The sequence below is a fragment of the Xiphophorus maculatus genome, chromosome 20, assembly GCF_002775205.1.
Source record: "Xiphophorus maculatus strain JP 163 A chromosome 20, X_maculatus-5.0-male, whole genome shotgun sequence".
NCBI lineage: Eukaryota > Metazoa > Chordata > Actinopteri > Cyprinodontiformes > Poeciliidae > Xiphophorus > Xiphophorus maculatus.
The window spans coordinates 25,597,051-25,612,938 of record NC_036462.1 but is presented as its reverse complement, the minus strand read 5'-3'; the positions used below and the strand labels follow the sequence as shown (position 1 = coordinate 25,612,938).

Below are 15,888 nucleotides of genomic sequence, written 5' to 3'. Positions count from 1 at the left end.
TGGAAAAACGCAGCCTATAAATTACAACAGAGGACAGAGAGGTCAGAGCTTGGCATGGAAGCGGGCCAGAAGCCATCAATCTGCTGGGGCCAGAGACGGCGACATCTGTCTTTGGGAGTCCCTCACTCTTTCTACTTCTATCTCCGCCCGGTGCTTTCCTTTCAGCCCTTCTTCCACCGCCCTTTAATTCCTTTGACTCGCTCTGCACCTGACATTGGACAATCTCCGCTTTCCTCCATTTTTAGTCTCTCTTTACTGTCTCAGCTCTATCTTTTTTTATATCACTCTGCCTCTTGATACTCTCTCTCTTTGTGTGCAGCACCCACCCAAACACTCCTCCGTGGATCCCCCTTGCCTCTTTTCATGCATTCTCTTACATCATCCCTGTTTCAGCAACTCTGTAATTCTCTTTCCTTCTCTCCTGCTCCCTGCCTGTCTTGAGCTTCTTGTCGTTTTACGCTCTCTTGCACCATCTCCCTCTGCAGCGATATGTTTTGGTCTATCTGCTAACCAACCAGCAGGACAGCATAAAGCCTTTATGTTCTCTTCCTCAGTGTTATCCCAACATGATTTGAATGGTTATATCTGAAGGCAAAAACATGCAGGGCTCAGCACAGCATTGGACAAAGGAATATAGAACAATGTCTTTCCATAAACATGTGCCACAGTTTAAAGTGTGTATTTTTAGGTGTTCTGCACAAAGTGACAGCAAGATGTTTTCCTTTTGAAAAATAAACCTATAAAAAAATGATATTTAATTACAGTTTTAAAAAAAGGAAAAATAAGACAGAGTCTACATATAAACATAATATTATATAATACTCTGAATTGTGCATTTTTTATGGATTTTCTGAACAAAGTGTTAATAAAAAAGCTTCACTTTTAAAATAAATAGAACAAAAATAGAATTAAACTGAATCCACTCAATTAAATTGAAAATGTATGCCATATTCAGTTCTAAAAGGAGGAGAAATGGGACAATAAACTGGTGGAATATTTAAGAGTGTATTGCACATTTTCACAAATTGCTAATAAAGACTAAACAAAAAGAATATTATTAAATTCAATAAAATAAGATAAGAGTGATATAAGCGGTTCTGGAGGCAGGAAATTAGGACAATGTCTTCACATAAACATAAATACTTATCACAGAATTCAGGCTTAAATAAATTTTTGGGGAAATCTTTTGCAACAAAAAGCTTTCAAAGAATATAAAATGCAAATATGTTTAAATATGTGATTCTTACCTTTTCAGTAAAGACGTATCATAGCAAATGCAAAACAAACTTCTTGGTTTTTTTTCATTGACGCTCCCCGCCGACCCAAGACAGGGTTTGTCACCCAAACATACGAAACCTTCCACATGACTTATTAATCCTCCTCCATTTTCTGAATCAAACCTGCCTTTGAATAATTGAGAGGGATTTTTTCTTTTTTTTTGAAAAGCCCTAACCTCCATTTCCACCTTCTTTTTACAAGTCAACGTGGTGCATTTTTAATTGGGCGGGATATAAAATAGGGATGAGGGAAGACGTGGAGAAAGTGAATTAAATCAGGGACACTAAAACCTGCCAGTCGATGCTCGGCAAAGAAGCCCGCTTACAGACGAGGCTAAATATGTGTCTGGCCTGACAAGTCGCACATGCTCACCAATGTTTGACATGCTTTCTGTCAGGGACAAATAGTACACGACTCATGTAATCCCTCCTTCGGAATATCCTAGCAGGCAGACCCAGATACGCCACTTTGAGTTATGTTCAGCAATTTGGTTGAGAATAAACATCAACTCAACTTTCTATGAACCATAAATCAACTAAAGCTGTGTGATTTGCTGGCTGTGTAGTCAACTACTTTGTATGGTCTGAAAGGGTAATTGAATCTACTTGCGTCAAAATGAAAAGCTCCACAGATACTGAGATAATATCTATCTACGGATTCAGAGCTGTTTGCATTTTTCCTGAATTCAGCCGATCAAAGCTAGCAGACAGAGGGTGCATTAGACAGAGTCCGGAAGTCTTGGAGTAGGCTGTGTAATCAGAATTAATGCCTGCACAGTGTGCATTAATGGGTCACTGCCACAGTTAGCTGGTGACAAACTTTGGCTCCATATTTCATATTGCTGCTGTGTCATGCTGCTGTTTCTTTGTGGAAAACCTCTGCAGCAGTGAGTTGCAGCTGGGCTCACTGCCGCCTGCAGACTAGAGGTCTGAGTCGGGTTTGGATCAGAAAAATGCTCGCAAAACGTTGGGATCCGACTGTCGTTTAAAAACCCATGCACTGAAGTGAAAGGAGCCTGTCTAAAATTTGACAGTGAACTGGCGAAAGCTGAAATATGAATATGAACAGGTGACACATCTGATCCAAAATGTCCAAATGCGTCTTGAGAAATGCATATGTTCTGCACATGCAGGGAGATGGGTAGAGTGTTACAAAATGGCCTTATAGAGCAAAGCAAGAAGGATCAAGTTTCTGAATTCAATCACAGTTGAAAGTTGTTATCTTCTGAAAACTGTAAACATATCCTAATCCTCTGAAACTGTGGAGCTACACATGGTGCCTTGCAAAATCATCAAAACTCAAAAATATTTTTCACATTTTGTCACTTTACAACAACAACCTTCAAAATATTGTATTGACATATTTTTCTAGACCATCACATAGTATTTATGAAGTTGAAGAAAAGTTCTCCATTGTTTTTTTTAATAAAAAACAGTAATATAAAGCATTTGTTTAACCCCCATTTGCTCTAATATTCCTAAATAGAATCCAACCATTATCCTCAGTATAAATGCAGCTAATCTGTGAGACAGAAGTCATGTAGGGGACAAAGCCAACATTTAGAAGAAGGTGATCTGGCCAGATGAAACCAAAACGTCTCTGCTTTACATGCAAAACGTCTTTTCATTTAAGCTAATGCTGCATATTCCTCTAAACACCCTCATGACATCACATGCTAAAAGTTCAATAAGTCTGGAAAGTGGCTGTTGATTTTCATCCACTCAACACCCAAAAATATGAAAATAAAATCACACAAAAAAAGCACAAAGCACAAGCAAAATGTTAGACTTTCCAACATTTCAAATATGTCACGTTTCCCGCAGAACATGTAATGTAATTTGCATCTAAACCCAGGGGGCTTTGAAGGGGCTGCAGACTAAACATTTAAGAGGACGAAAGTCTCAAGGTGTTTTTTTATTTTTATTTTCCACAAAGCACAATCATACTCTGCTGCAGCGAACGCCTTGAAAACCGGCAACATTTACCTCACCAAGGAGCACTTGTCAAAAATAATGGTTTTCCTTTAGTCAAGACTGAAAGAAAGGCACAATGGGACAATGAACACTCGAACGAGAGAGCAGACATTAGTAAACAAGTAGAGAGAAGGAAAAAAAATGGATTCAAGTGTGAGCATTATCGGACTCTTTTTAAAGAAGGCAAAAGGCCAAATGTTGATGAAACATTTAGGGCCGGCTTCATTCTCACTCTGCTGTAGGCTACTTAGCTGTGACAAAAAACACAAAACCTAATCCACTCCGGAAAAGTTTTTGGCCTTAGAAATGTTTTTAAAAAGCGGCACAGCGCTGCTTTTTTAAACATTTTATGTATTAAAATATCAATATTTAGTTTACAAAAACCTGAAAAAAGGAAAACCAGCTCGATTCTTCTTGGTATTCTTATATTTCTAAAGTTAGTCTTCTTAATGGGAACACTGTTAAGCTTAGCAGCTACTCTGTGCTGGTAGACTGCCAACAAATTCTCAGAAATAGGGTGCGCCCTCAGGCATGGACTAGTCACCAATATGAATATATGCAAAGGTTTAAAAAGTTCAGATTTCAAAATGCCAGAGAGATCTGACTTTTCTACAACTGTATCGAAATCAGACTCAGGTTTGTTGCCAGGGCAAATCCCATGAAAGGTTCGTCAGTAACTGGTAGAGTTAAGCCACAAAATGTTCAAACCCCTGTCAGATTTAGGCCAGGCTAAAAGTGACTTTTTATCCTTACCGACATGTTTCTTATGAATGGAAATAATGTTAATAATTTGGAGAGACCCAGAGAGAGCACTGACCTGGATCGGATGGGGAATCTGGGAAAGACCTAAATATTAGTGTGATGGCAAGGCGGCTTTCCAGCCTTAAAGACAAGAAGCTCGTCACCAAAGATAAATAATAAAAGTACACATGGAAGTGCATAAGGTTTGATTGATGGTTTGTTCCATTAGTTATTGTGTATATTATATCACAATACCATGTTTTTTAAATATGTAAAGAAAAACAGATAAATTACTTTAATTACAATTATCTTCAAAACTGAAACTCCTTTTCAACTCTTTTATTATTTTATTATTATTTGAGAGATGTCTGTCTCTTTTCCAGTCAGAAACCAACTTCTTGGTTGAAGGAAGAATTTGTGGCTCAACTGCATGAACAGCAAACAGCCGGGAAGCTTTCTGTCTGAGGAGCCGAACGGGGTTTTAATGGCTATTTTTGCTTATATATCAAATCAAAGCAAAAGTGAAAAAAAAAAAATGGATCGAAGAAATTATTATAAATGTAGAAATTATTTTTTCTGATTATTTTAGCAGTAAGAAGAGCAAATGATGCTTTTCTGTTTTGTATAAACTAATTATTGACTGTCTCATACGGTCACAGGCCTCGTTAAAACTCTTATCATCAACAGAAAAGCCATAACTTAGTAATATAAGAGCTCCTGTATAATAACCTAAACATTGTCTGTAAAGCAAATAAATTATGTTTCTAAAAAAGTTCATTTTCGAATTAAAAGCCATTTCAAAAACACATCATCGTTCGTCTTCTTTGCAACACTAACAGACATGTTTTGACACCAAACTGCGGCTTAAATGCTGTTTATTAATTTCTGTTGCGGTTTAGGGAAGTTAAATGAGAAGAAGAAGCACGCCTTCGCAGCACCTCCCTGTGCGCGTATGTAAAGGTCAGCGGTTATAAGGATAGTACTGGCGAGGTCAGAGAAGCCAGAGGGCCCCACCTCCCTGACAGGCCATATCACTCCACACCGGCTGTTAGCATGCTAATACTGGCGGGAGCTCCACGAGCGCTCCCTCCTTTAGCCCGATCGAGCCATCTCTCACTGTGACTAACTGGCTCCCTGCTCGGCCATCAGCCAGCTCCCCTCGCCGACAAGTCTTCTCCAATAATAATGGACAACGGAGGCAGCATTACCCTGACAAATTATCCTCTGCTCTGTCTCCACCTCTTGTTTACCTCTTGTTGCTTGGCAGTTCCCGGCTCTGACAGAACGCGAGAGGACACAAGTTTCGTGGCTTTTGGTGGTCGAGCGATGTTCTAAAGGCGTGTTGTGATGTCACACACTCCTGACGAAAACCTCAAAAATCCGTTGTGATCCATCTTCTGGAGAAGCGGGTCACAAAGTTTAGTTCTGAACTGAGCTGTGCAGAGCTTTCTGGGCCAGGCAGAGAAGGAACGCATTAACACACACACACACACACCCCCACACAAACAATCAGTCATAGAGGCATCCCAAGCCAAACGGGCGAGGAGGAGGAAGAGGAGAAGGAGGGGGAGGAGGAGGGAGAATCATCCTATCGAGGGGATGATGCAACCCGAGTGAAATTTTTCGAACGAAACTCCTGCTGCATTAACGCAGACCTGCAGGACGAAGAAACACAGCCCAGCTTGTCTTCTTTCTTTGTTCAAAGTCAGGTCTGATTTTAGACGTCTTTTTCCTCTGCTGCAGACAGCAACCTGTAACATCTAATTGCCTGTAATAAGACGCAGCACGACTCTTTCCTGTTCTTGGCATCGTGACTTCCTGGCCTCGGTGAATGCAGCGAGCCCCACGATCTGTTCTCTTTGTGTATCCGCTTGCCCGACATGCTCAGGTAAAAGGCTGAAATATCAATGCAAAAAGTGTTTAGGGGGGAACCATAACTCGCTTTATGACCTGCACTGATTGTAGCCTCCCCATCTGTAGCATAGACCATCTGCACTATGGGCGAATTTAAACAGCACTGGAAGTGGTCCTTAAACTGCATCCTCTTGTTTTATTTCAATAACTCTGACTTACAGCAGCATTCAAACCCCTCAACCTTTCCACATTTTGTCACATTATAATTACAAACTTTTAATGTTCTTGAGTTTAGCTGATTAAATTACACAAAGTAGGGCAAGAATATACAGTGGATGAAAACACATTCTTAAATTTTTTTTTTTTTTTACAACTATAAAAGAAAAAAGGGGAAAGAACTGCAAGCATTAATTGAATGTCCTTTACTCTAATATCTCAAAATAAAGTCCAGTACAACCAAAATTTCTTAACTAATGAAACTGTTTTATGTAGGCCTCTGAGGCTTGTTGGAGAAAACGTACGGCACACCTGCAAGCCTACCAACACTGTAAAACGTGTGCATTGTGACGTCAGCTTCTTGCAGGAGGATGAGTTAAATAAAAGGTAATCAAGGCAAAATAGTACTAAAGTCTGCAAAACACTTGAAATTGGGACATGCTTCCAACATCCAAAGAGAGAATAACTTTTACAATACAGTCATAGCTAAAAAGGAATGGTTCCAGTTCAACCATTTTCATCTGTTAGAATTGTCCAGTCAAAGCCCAAACCTAAATCTAATTGAGAAGCTTTGGTAATACCAAAAAGTACTTCGAAACCAAGCTACTCTTATCCTTCACTTAATATTACATACATTTGCACTTCTTTCTGTTGTCCACTCATTTAAAATACATTGACGTTTGTGGTTGTCAGGTGACAAAATGTGAAACGGTTCAAGGGTTATGAAGACTTTTGCAATATTTACTAAAAGTCAAAGCATGTCCTACTCTCCCAGCAAAGCATCTCATTTTATTTGTTAGATGCAGAACAAACAGGACCTCTGGTAAAGGGTTTGCTCTACCCGTAGCTTGTTTTGTTGCTTATATCACCCGTCACGTCAAAATGGACGATTAGACCCAACTCCAAATGAGATTTCGACACCTGCTTTGACTTTGAGCAACTCTCTAGCTTTCTAACTATTTTAACTGTCTGAGCCCATGGCGAAGGCTGCTTCCAAATGTATTTAGCTTGACCAAGGACAAATACATTACTTGAATTGAATTACATCCAGATGAAGCAACAGCAATGATACAGTCTTGGTAACAGCTGCATTTGCATTTACTAAGAAGTGAAGAAGAAAGGGAGGGGGGAAAAAAGTTTCAAGGTAAAGGTTTGACTTGGAACGCAAATGCTGCACGAAGACGCAACGGTGGTAAAAAAAAAAAGAAAAAGAAAAGTAGCTCCACTTCTTAAATGTCATCTCCATATCATCACAGCTCAATTGCCGCAGTGATTACGACATAAAATCCGGGCTGATGAATAGTTCTGGCAATCATTTCTACACCTACTCCTTTTGAACGGATCCCCACCTCCCATGCTGCATTGCCAGCGAGAGGAGAAAGGGCCAGCTCTTTGTGCTCGCCATGCTTCTCAGCCCCGTTGTGCTTGGTAGCAGCAGCAGCACCAGCCGGTGACCATTATAAATGGCCTCTATTAGCATGGCTTGGTCGCAGAGGGGAGAGAAATAAAATCATTGAGAGGATGTAGCGCTGCGCTGATGTCCCGGCGCCCGCTATCAAGCTCAGCTGACCCCCGCTCCCCGGCTTCTATCCTCCCCTACACCCATTCCAGCGAGAGACACAATCCTAAAGACTAGATTACAAGTGATACATAGAGTCATTATGGGAAGGCTTATGACAATAGTATCACATGCACAACTGACAACGGCCATAATAGGGGTGTATTTCTTCAAAGGGAGCATTAAAACAGTAAAGGTACTTCTTGATATGAAATTCTTATGGAATGATAAGATAGGGATAGATTTCACAGTACTTACACAAAATTTAAACAAAAATGCATATTTGTTTTCATTCAATTATTCTGACTACTCCTAAAATAATTTCTCATGATGATTAGTAGCCAAGTTTGTTTTCTAATACTGCAATTTTGATACATTTACATATACAAGAATATAGAAGAAACATTGTTTTCAAAAGCCAAGTGCATAAGAACAATTTCTATTATTATTTTTTACCAACTAAAACAACCACAAGAAGCTAATATTAGCTGGTTAAGTAGTCAGGCTATCTGCTAAGCCAGTCTGCAGTCAGCTACTTTAAGGACAAGAGTAATGGGTGGTGCTAGCACTGAGCAGTGGACCATTTAACTTTGTCATGGAAAGCGATACATTTCTGAGAGCAGTGTTTGCTTTTGTAGCGCTTAGATTAGAATTTGTTATTGATTTAGAACTAGAAATAAATTTTGATGAATTTTTAAAACTATTTCTGTCACTTTACTCATCATTGGAAAACAATATTTTAAGTCCATACCCCAAATATTTTCAAAAACCTCATTTTGCCTTAATTCTGCAAGAAAGCTGACTTTAAGCTTCATACTGTAGAAAACAACTTTGGTCACTTTCTCTGACATTCATTAGAATGACTTCAAGCTTCAGGGACAGAATTTTTTAAAATTATTTTAAAAGCTTAATTTCACACAACCTTGGTATATCTTCATCCCAGTAACTCGTCCAACAGCTTCTAAAAACAAAGTTTCTTCATAAAACACGCCTTACAATAAAGTTAAATGAACTCGTTACACAAATAAAGAGTGATGATATAGTTAACAAAAGTCAGTTACTGTAAGTGCACGTTTAAAGATACAACTGTTATAAAACAAAACCGTGAAGAAAATGTATGCGAGCATCTCCAGCAACAACGGAGAGGCTGCCACGGCCATTACGAAAGCACAGTGCACTGCAACTGAACAGGCACCACATCAGCGCATGATTTAAAGACACAGAAAGAGAGGGAAAAGAAAAGAGTGAACACTGTCAAGCAGAGTTAATGAAAAAGGGGGAAAATGAAGGGGAGGATAGTAGGAGGGGCTTTCTGGTGAGCAGACCTACAGACTTCACTCCAATGAAGCACATCACACCTTAAAGGGTCATCGTGCCCTCAGTGGTACTGTCTGCGCTCTGTAACAGGATTTGAAAAAAATGGCAAATGATATAAAAAGGCCAAGTGAAAGGAGGAGAAAGTGGAGTTGAGTTAAAAAAAAAGCTAAATTTCAATCAATGAGTTTAAGCATAAAATTGACAAAAACGTACCTATGTTTTTAATGACACTGAAAACCGATATTTCTAACAAAGACTTTTAACTCTGCTGCTACTCATTTACTCTCAACCTCTTTTGTTACCTGGTGCACGTTATTCAGCGAAAGACTTCAATAAAGCCATATGATCGAAGCGCGCACAGTGAGTCACTTTGCCTGTAATGTGCGCGTCGTGCTGTCTTTTACTGCTAATTTGGAAATCTTCCACGGGAACCTCGGGAAGGTGCTGAGAGGCAGTGAAGGAAACACGGGCCTTCAAACAGCTTGCAGTCTGCCAGCGAGGTGGCAAGCTAAAGGAGTATAGAGCCTCCAGCTAGTTAAAATATGAGCACAGCGGGGGCTCACTAATGAAAGCGGGGGCCCCAGCCTGGGAAGCAGGGCTGTATATCGCGGCAAAAAGACAGTTCTTAGAATCAGCTGGCGAGCAATGCCTATAGTTCTGGGGCCGCCGGTGATTAACCATCCAAGAGGGAGTCGCTACTACAGCTGGACTATTAATAAAAGATCCCCCCCCCCATTTCTGCGCTCACTTTCGCCCACCTCTTTGGTTTCTTGCTATGCCTGCACACAATATCAATGCCAGAAATTGTTTGGATGTCATAATCTATTCCTAACACATGGTTGATTTTGCACGTTGTTTATATTGGACAGAGAAAGCTTAAACATCACAACGATGAAACAAGCTGCTACAGTTTATATTAACCATTTGCATAACTTCTATTTGGGCAGACATTTGATCAAAATATGTGGAGAAAATATCTATACAACATGTTATATGTAACAGCTAACACAATAAGGCCCTGTTTACATGACAATTATCCAACGAAAATGGAATTTTTGCTTAGTTTCTGTTAACATATTTACATGAAGACATTCTAATTACAATCTGGTACACATCAAAAAGGTGTACTGCTCTCGCCACGCCACTAGTCGGTGCTAGGTTCTTTGAAACTAAGTGCGCATGTGTTTAAAAAAAAAGTTCTACTTCTAGTATTGCACGTCGATTCGCGTTTCCCCATCAGGTACCAAAAACACGCACTATGTGTGTCTGATTAAGGTGCAGTTGGAAAAAAAGTGGGATAACTTTGCTGAAACACGTTGTTTGAGCTTTCACGGTGTCCGTAGTTCTCTAGATAAGAGCGCTTAACAACACACGTGTATTTTGCCACCTTGGCGGTGCGGAGCGGTGAAGAGACGCTGGGGGAACCGTATCTGATGGGGAAACACGAATTGTAGTAACACCAGCATTGTTAGTAGTTTCTTCTTCTGTGGATTGTAGGAAGCAGCTATGTTTTGAGTCATACTATGCATGAGCTAGGGATTCCCGGACAGAAAAGGACATTCGGTGGTTTCATGTAAATGTACACTACAAACACAACAAAACTCTTCCATTTTCACCAGAAATTGTCGTGTAAACAGGGCCTTAAAGTGGAAGACTTTAAAATATGTCCTATAATAGAAAGTGAAACCTTTTCCATGACAGCTACGGTGAAGATTAGCAACAACTAGCTAAGAAGCTAAACTTGCCTACAAGTTTGAGTGAAGCTTAGTATTACTGCTAAGCTAGCTAAAGCTAAAGCCAAAGCTATCTATTCTAACAGCAGAGGATTCAAACCTTCGTCCTGATGAGAACAACTAAGTTGTGTTATTACTTAGCAACGCTGTTTATCATTCCTGTTGTTGCTAGGCATTAAAGCTGGATGCAAACTTTTTAAAATCTGAATACAACATAGCAACTAAAGCTACTCAATGACAAAGAGAGATGCATTTAATTAACAACAGCTAACTCAGAATTACAATGTTTAGCTTGTAAGCTTACCTTTAGCATTCATCTGTCAGTGAACTATTCAAACCTGGATACAAACTTAAATCATTAAAACTCTCTCAACCACAGATAAGTTTGTCTAAATTGGTACATTCAATCAAGTAAATGTTTCAACCCTACCATTTCTGCTCTACACATGACAATTTATTCTTTTAATTTCCAATCTACATGCCTTCTTAGATTTGTTACCAAAATAGGATTATAATTTACTTACTAAAGTTATAATTATAAACTAGCATGCTGGACTCAAATGTAAAAACATTTAATGGCTATAAATGCAATACTCTCCAAAATGAACTTTTTACAGTGTGGTTGCTCATTCTTCATGCTCTGTACTCCTCTGGGATTTGTTTTTCAGGTACAGCAGATCAATTAGTGACCTCTCATTAGATGGCCATTTGCAAAGAATAACCCTTCCCCTGAGGGAGAAAAATAAAAAAGAGTTAAAGCATTATCACTCTTGTTGGATAACAGCCCATTGATATTGATTTAAAAAAGCCCGCGCGAGTAAGACTTTTAGCATATTATGCGCTCTGGTTTTTAGCTCAGCAAACTGAGTTAAAAATAGTCATAGGATATAAATTACATTAGTAAACCAGTTATGGGTGTGAATAGGCAGAAAGCCTAAAATGCAGAAATATGTAAATAGATCTGCATTTCCTTTCCAAAGGAGAATTTACTACTATGGTTAATTACTAAACCAGAGGGTCACAGCACCATTGTTCATCTTCAGTGAATATTATTGGTAGGCTACACTGACTTTACTTAACACAAAAGCTAAATGTTGACACATTTAACAAACAGCATATTGCTAAATATAACTGTTCATCGTTTGGAACATTTATATCATAAACATGCCTTTACCAATAGTTTTTGTTGGTCAATTTGATTTCTGTAGATGATTTCATTAACCTACTGATTTATGACCCAACATGGAGACCGGACCCAAACTTTGTGAACCACTACTGTTACGTCACTCCTGAAAAGGCCATGAATCACTGTTGCACTAAATCTAATTATGTATTTGATGCCAAAAATGATTATAGCTGAAAATTTTATTATTAAAAAGGATCAGGAATAGTAACTATTACACCTGTGATTTCTGTTTTTAGAGGAAAAACTACTTTAATAAATGTCTATCTTTACTTCTCACAACTGAAAGAGAAATCCCACCTTCCCTAAAAAATAAAGAAACCAATATGAATTGTTTTGAAACCAGGATCTCTACATATATGACAAAAAGTGAGAAGTTAGAACATGGCATTACATTCCAGTCTCTGTTTGCTGATTGGAAAAGGTTTAAAGCTAAAACTAGGAATAACCCAGTAAATAGTCTCACTTCATTATAACCTTGAATAAAAATATAAACATATTTTTATACAAAATGTATACCATTATCTAGCAGCTTATATTTAAGACAGACAATTATTTTTTCATATTTAATAAAATAATACAACGTAGTAATCAGTTAAAATTATTGCTATTTGGATTTTCCTACACAAACTTAGGCAAAAACGTTCTAAACTTACTAAAGAGCTTGTTATGCACAAAATAACTCCTTTTTGCCACTCTGCTAGGTGTAGAGTTAGATACAAACATGACCATAACTGGTCCATTAGTCAGGCTATCAGCTCCAGTAGCAGATTTGCTGTCACTATTTTTTAGACATACAGCATCAAAACGTCTTAAGTGTAATTTTATAACAGTTAGAGGTGACACTAGGGTTGGACAATTGCCATGTAGTTTTTTTTTTTACTCTCAAAAACAATCATTTTGAGAAGCTTTTTTTCTTTTTGTAAGACTCTCATTCTACACAATATATTCATAACCTAAAAGCCTGATGAATTTGTGAATACTTTTTTTTATCATTACTTGTATTGCCATTATGATAAAAACATAACATCTTCACCATGTAACCTGTAGCTCATCATGCATCCCTAGCTGATACTCTTAATTTAAACAAAACAGCTGTCCATGTTTTTCAGAAACAGAAATATTTCCAAATAGACAAACTCGTGTTTGTAGTAAGTGAGAGAAAAACGTAGTAGCTCTTTCAGACAACTGATCTGCAGTGTGCAGCATTACTTCATTCACCACACAGTTGGAGAAAGCATCGGTCTCTTCGGCACTTTCTCTGGCATCAAAATTAAAGGACTTAATAACCGATCATGAAATATTTGCTGTTCTGAAGGTGCAGCTTTTTATTTGTGGTCTAAATTGTACGACCAAAACCTAAATGGGGTAAAGTTAAATAAACTCATCAGAGTCCTTAGATGATGTAAACAAAACATGACTGGGTTTAGATAATCATGTATGAGTCAAGGCATTGAAGCTGTGACTGAAAAGCAGGTGTTTTCACCCAGAGATGGATTGAGTAGAATCTCTTCCTAAATGGAAACAGCGTTGTTCAAACACCACTGGCTGTTGTTCTCACTCAGGTCTAAAGACAGCCTTTTCTCACTTTTGGTTGTAATTTTCTGCAAACAAAACCTCAAAATGACTGTGTAATATATTCTATTTGGATTTTGAAGAAAATGCTATCAGTAGTTCACAGACTAAAGATGAAAATAGTACTCAGTAATGCAATGAAATAAACAAAGCAAAGTGTACAGTTGTCTCTTAATTTTTTTCCACAGTTGTATATTCATGGGCCCACTCTCAATGCTGTTGCACGTTCATACGCACGTGAACCCGTCCACCACCCCCCACGCGCCCCCTCCCCCCCCCCCCCCCCCCCTTTTCACACGCACTCACACACACCGATAGTGTAACAGGCAGCAGAGCGTACTGTTCTGCTAATCAAACATAATCCACTCTCTCTATAACGCTTGCTGTCGTGACTCCCTCTTCGGGCCACTCTCGTGATGTTTCCGCACAATAAGGTGACTCTGAAGACCAGCGCCAGGTCGAAAAAAGATCTGTCATCTGCCGCCAAAAAAACAAACAAAAAAAAACTAAACCCCCCAATCCCCAAAAAATTCATTCAGGCGTCTCAAAATTTGCCCAACATTCGCGCACTAATCGTCCCCCATCCGTGCGTCATGTGTGCCAGATTCCTCGCCGGAGCCTTCGGGGGGGACCGGAGGGAGTTAGACCCACCTTTGTGCATGCCCGTGAAGCGGTCCTTCAACACAGTGAGCTCGTAAATCTTGCCGAACTCCTCGAAGAGGGGCCGGAGGTCCTTCTCGTCCAGGTTGCGGGGGATCTGGCCGATGAAGAGTTTGATGGCATCGTGGTCCTTCATGGGTATGGTGGCCGGGCATCCCGCCGGGCTGTGGCTTAATCCGTTCACGAGCCCGTTCGTGCTGGCGGACACGACACCGTGCACCGCGCCGTCCACCTGCCCGTTGGTTAAAGTTGCCATCTTCGGACCTGCCGCGGTGAGAGTTGGGTAGAGGTACAGGACGACGGCGGCAGACGGCGACGGGCGGGGAATCGTTTTCTCTCTTTTTTGAAGAAGAAGAAGAGGAAAAAGAAAAAAATAATAATATAAAAAAAAAAAAAAGAAAAAGAAAAAAAAAAAGAAAATTTGGGTTCCGAGACCAAGTCGTGCCAGAGAGGGTCCGCTCTCGTCCTATCAAAGCCAGTATTTACAATGATTGGAAAACACATGTAGCGTGCGGCGAAGACTCATATCAAAAATAAAAAAAGGCGCGCAGTGCCAGTTGGTCCCGATGGAGGCTTTGATTCCTTGTATTTATGTCTTACCCAATAACTCGTTCATTGATTTCATAAAAGAGAGAAAGAAAGAGAGGAAAGAAGAGGGGGGGAGAGAGAGAGAGAGAGAAATAGGAGAGCAGGAGAGAGAGAGAGCAGCAGCGTTCACTGTCTATTTACACCCACGTTCCTCCGTCCCAGCTTCTTGGCACCCTTTTATTTATTAATTTTTTTTTGCATTGAGGACTTGGTATGGGTGTCTTCTCGGTTTAAACGGACAGGACCTGCTCAATGCTTGCCAGGGCGGCGGGGAGTTTCGAGTGAAATGGGGGGGCGCTTTAAGCTCACTATTTATAAACCGAACCGTTTTCTCTCCCCCTCTTCCTTATGCGAAGAGCCAGTGGTACATTCCATGGAGGGAAGAGGGTCTATAAATAGAGAAATATAGAGAATACGGTCCTTTGTGCTCCAACCCAGAGCAAATAGCGGCTCGCGCACCAACTTCAAGTTACACAGTGAGACCGACTGAGAAATGCGTCTCATCTGAGGAACAACACTGTTTTGCTCATGTTTCCATCCCACCAGACATAAGCTATGAAACATATAGATTGTGTTTTAAAGTGGTTGCGTTTAAGTTCACATTCTTTCGCGTCGTTCTTGCTCAATTTCCTCCTCCAGCGGCAGAGAGAGCCGCTGCCTCCCCGCTTCTCCATTGGCCGACGGACAGCTCCGCGGTGCTGAAACGTAGCTCCGCCAGCCGAAGCCAACATATTTGCTTCCTTTGGAGGAAAACGGTGTGTGACAATTCGTCCTACAGCTCGTTTCAAGTCCAGAAGAAACACAGAGTGTTGTTATTGTTCGCCTCGCTGGTTAGATGACGAGTTATTAGATCCAGCATCTAGAGTCATGTTGACTGTAGACGGCTTGATTTTTTTTCTCTCCCGAAAGAGGAAGTCTGTGAGCACCGCCGAGTGGCGTACAGAGGGGCCACATGGAGGAAGGAGAGGAATCCCACAAGAACAAGAGGGAACAAATGGAAGTTTTAATGGAGTGATGAAGATGAAGTGATAAATGTAGATTTATATGAATGTGTTATTCACACTCTTCCATTTAAAATAATGGAAGAGTACATACAGTTCTGTGGTGGAACTGTATGTACAGACCATTCGTTGTTAACCGAGACAAAAAGGTATTTTTCTTCCACTACCACAGTGGAGGTGAGATCTGTTTTCCGCAACAAAGCCGCTTCTG

At 39.9% G+C, this 15,888-nt stretch overlaps 1 protein-coding gene across 5 annotated transcripts in view; it reads right to left on the bottom strand.

The window, feature by feature from the left end:
* celf4 (CUGBP Elav-like family member 4) overlaps positions 1 to 14,920 on the bottom strand; it is a 120,328-nt gene extending 105,408 nt beyond the window's left edge. For 3 of the 5 annotated variants that reach the window (XM_014468381.2, XM_023324876.1, XM_023324877.1), the window contains exon 1: positions 14,080 to 14,919. In XM_014468381.2, the coding sequence (XP_014323867.1) occupies positions 14,080 to 14,344 (265 nt within the window). In that variant the 5' untranslated portion in view covers positions 14,345 to 14,919. Of the gene's footprint in view, positions 1 to 14,079 lie in introns of all 5 variants that reach the window. The other 2 variants (XM_023324878.1, XM_023324875.1) reach the window with 2 other exon arrangements.
* Positions 14,921 to 15,888: the final 968 nt, after the last annotated feature.